This window comes from Capsicum annuum, chromosome 8 (genome assembly GCF_002878395.1).
Source record: "Capsicum annuum cultivar UCD-10X-F1 chromosome 8, UCD10Xv1.1, whole genome shotgun sequence".
Lineage (NCBI taxonomy): Eukaryota > Viridiplantae > Streptophyta > Magnoliopsida > Solanales > Solanaceae > Capsicum > Capsicum annuum.
Genome location: NC_061118.1, coordinates 167,316,360 through 167,317,929, shown reverse-complemented (window position 1 = coordinate 167,317,929; position 1,570 = coordinate 167,316,360). Strand labels below are relative to the sequence as shown.

The 1,570-nt window shown below is 41.6% G+C and overlaps 1 protein-coding gene across 1 annotated transcript; it reads right to left on the bottom strand.

Annotated features, from left to right (window-relative positions):
- Positions 1–537: 537 nt before the first annotated feature.
- On the bottom strand, positions 538–1,245 carry LOC107879515. The gene has a single exon (XM_016726546.1). The coding sequence runs from the start codon at positions 1,243–1,245 to the stop codon at positions 538–540; it is 708 nt and encodes a 235-aa protein (XP_016582032.1).
- Between the last annotated feature and the right edge of the window lie 325 nt (positions 1,246–1,570).

Below are 1,570 nucleotides of genomic sequence, written 5' to 3'. Positions count from 1 at the left end.
CTTGGTGCCAACCCAAAAACCCCTTATCCAATCTCTTTCCCTGGCCGTCTGAATCATGTTGCTAAGTCTTTCCATTGCTAGGATGAAAAGGAAGGGAGACAGAAGGTCACCCTGTGTCAAGCCCCTCTGCGACGGGAAAAAACCACTGGAAGTTCTATTGATTAGTACAGAAAATTTGACCGTGCTAATACAATATTTCACCCAGTTGATCCATTTAGCTCCAAATCCCATTCTCTGCATCATAAGTATCAAAAAGTTCCAATTCAAGTGGTCGTAGGCTTTTTGTATGTCTAGCTTACAGAGAATCCCCGGCTTTTTGCTTCTTTGTCTGGACTCGACACACATTTGTTATCAAGACCGCGTCCATGATTTGCCTTCCTTTAATGAATGTCATTTGTTATCTGTCCACAAGACTATGTATAACTTTCTTCAACCTTCCTGCCATGAGCTTGGCTATAATCTTGTACACCCCTCCTACCAAGCTTATTGGTCTGAAATCTTTCAACTCCATAGCCCCTACTTTCTTAGGTATTAGAGCTACAAATATGGCATTGATGCTCTTCTCGAAGATTTCTTGTGAAAATTTTGTACTGCTGCAATTAGGTCAGTGTTGATGGTTTCCCAACATTGGCTAAAGAAAGCCATGGAAAAACTGTCGGGTCCTGGTGCTTTGTCACCTGCACATGTTTTTATACTCTCCAGAATTTCTTGTTGCCCAAATGGTGCCATCAGTAAGCTACTTTCCTCTTCTCCAATCGTTGGACAGTTCCTCATGTCAAGATGTGGTCTCCAGTCTTCTGGTTCAGAATACAGCTTCTCATAGTAACTTATTATCTCCTCGTGAACCTCTTCTGCTTTCGTCATGATCACACCTCTTACTTTTAACTTATCAATTGTGTTTGTACTCCTGTGTGCATTGGCAGTTCTATGAAAAAAACCAGTGTTCCTATGCCCTTGCTTTAACCATACCGCCCTGGACCTTTGTCTCCATGCAATTTCTTCCCCGTTGGCTATGTCTTCAAATTTCATACTCAGAGTTAGTCTAGAGGTTATTTCCACTGCCTCTAAAGCTCTATGTTCCTTCATCTCCTCTAGTTCAGCTAGTTGTCTCAACACCTCTTGCTTTTGGGCTCTTACGTTTCTCGAGACAGTTTTGCTCCATTCTTTCAATTTCCCTTTTAATGCTCCAAGTTTTGTAACCAAGATATAGTCTGGTTTTCGGTGCAATTGAAGGCATCCCACCATCCCTTTACTCTCTCCTTGAATCCCTCCATCTCCAACCACCAATTCTCAAACTTGAAATAGGATTTAGTAGACTCCCAATCATCACATTGCAACATTATAGGCGAGTGATCAAAGGTTACTCTAGGCAGTAGATTCTGCCTTATATTTTTGAAATTTGATGTCTATTCTTCAGAGAAAAGTATTTTGTCCAGTCTAGCAGTTGTTGTGTGTCTTTCCCCTTTCTTCCAACTGTACTCCCCCCCCCCCCCTCTATGTCCTCAATGAAATCTAAAAAATCCATTATGCCTTTGTTGATTCTGCTGCAGTTTTTCTTTTCCGATGGATG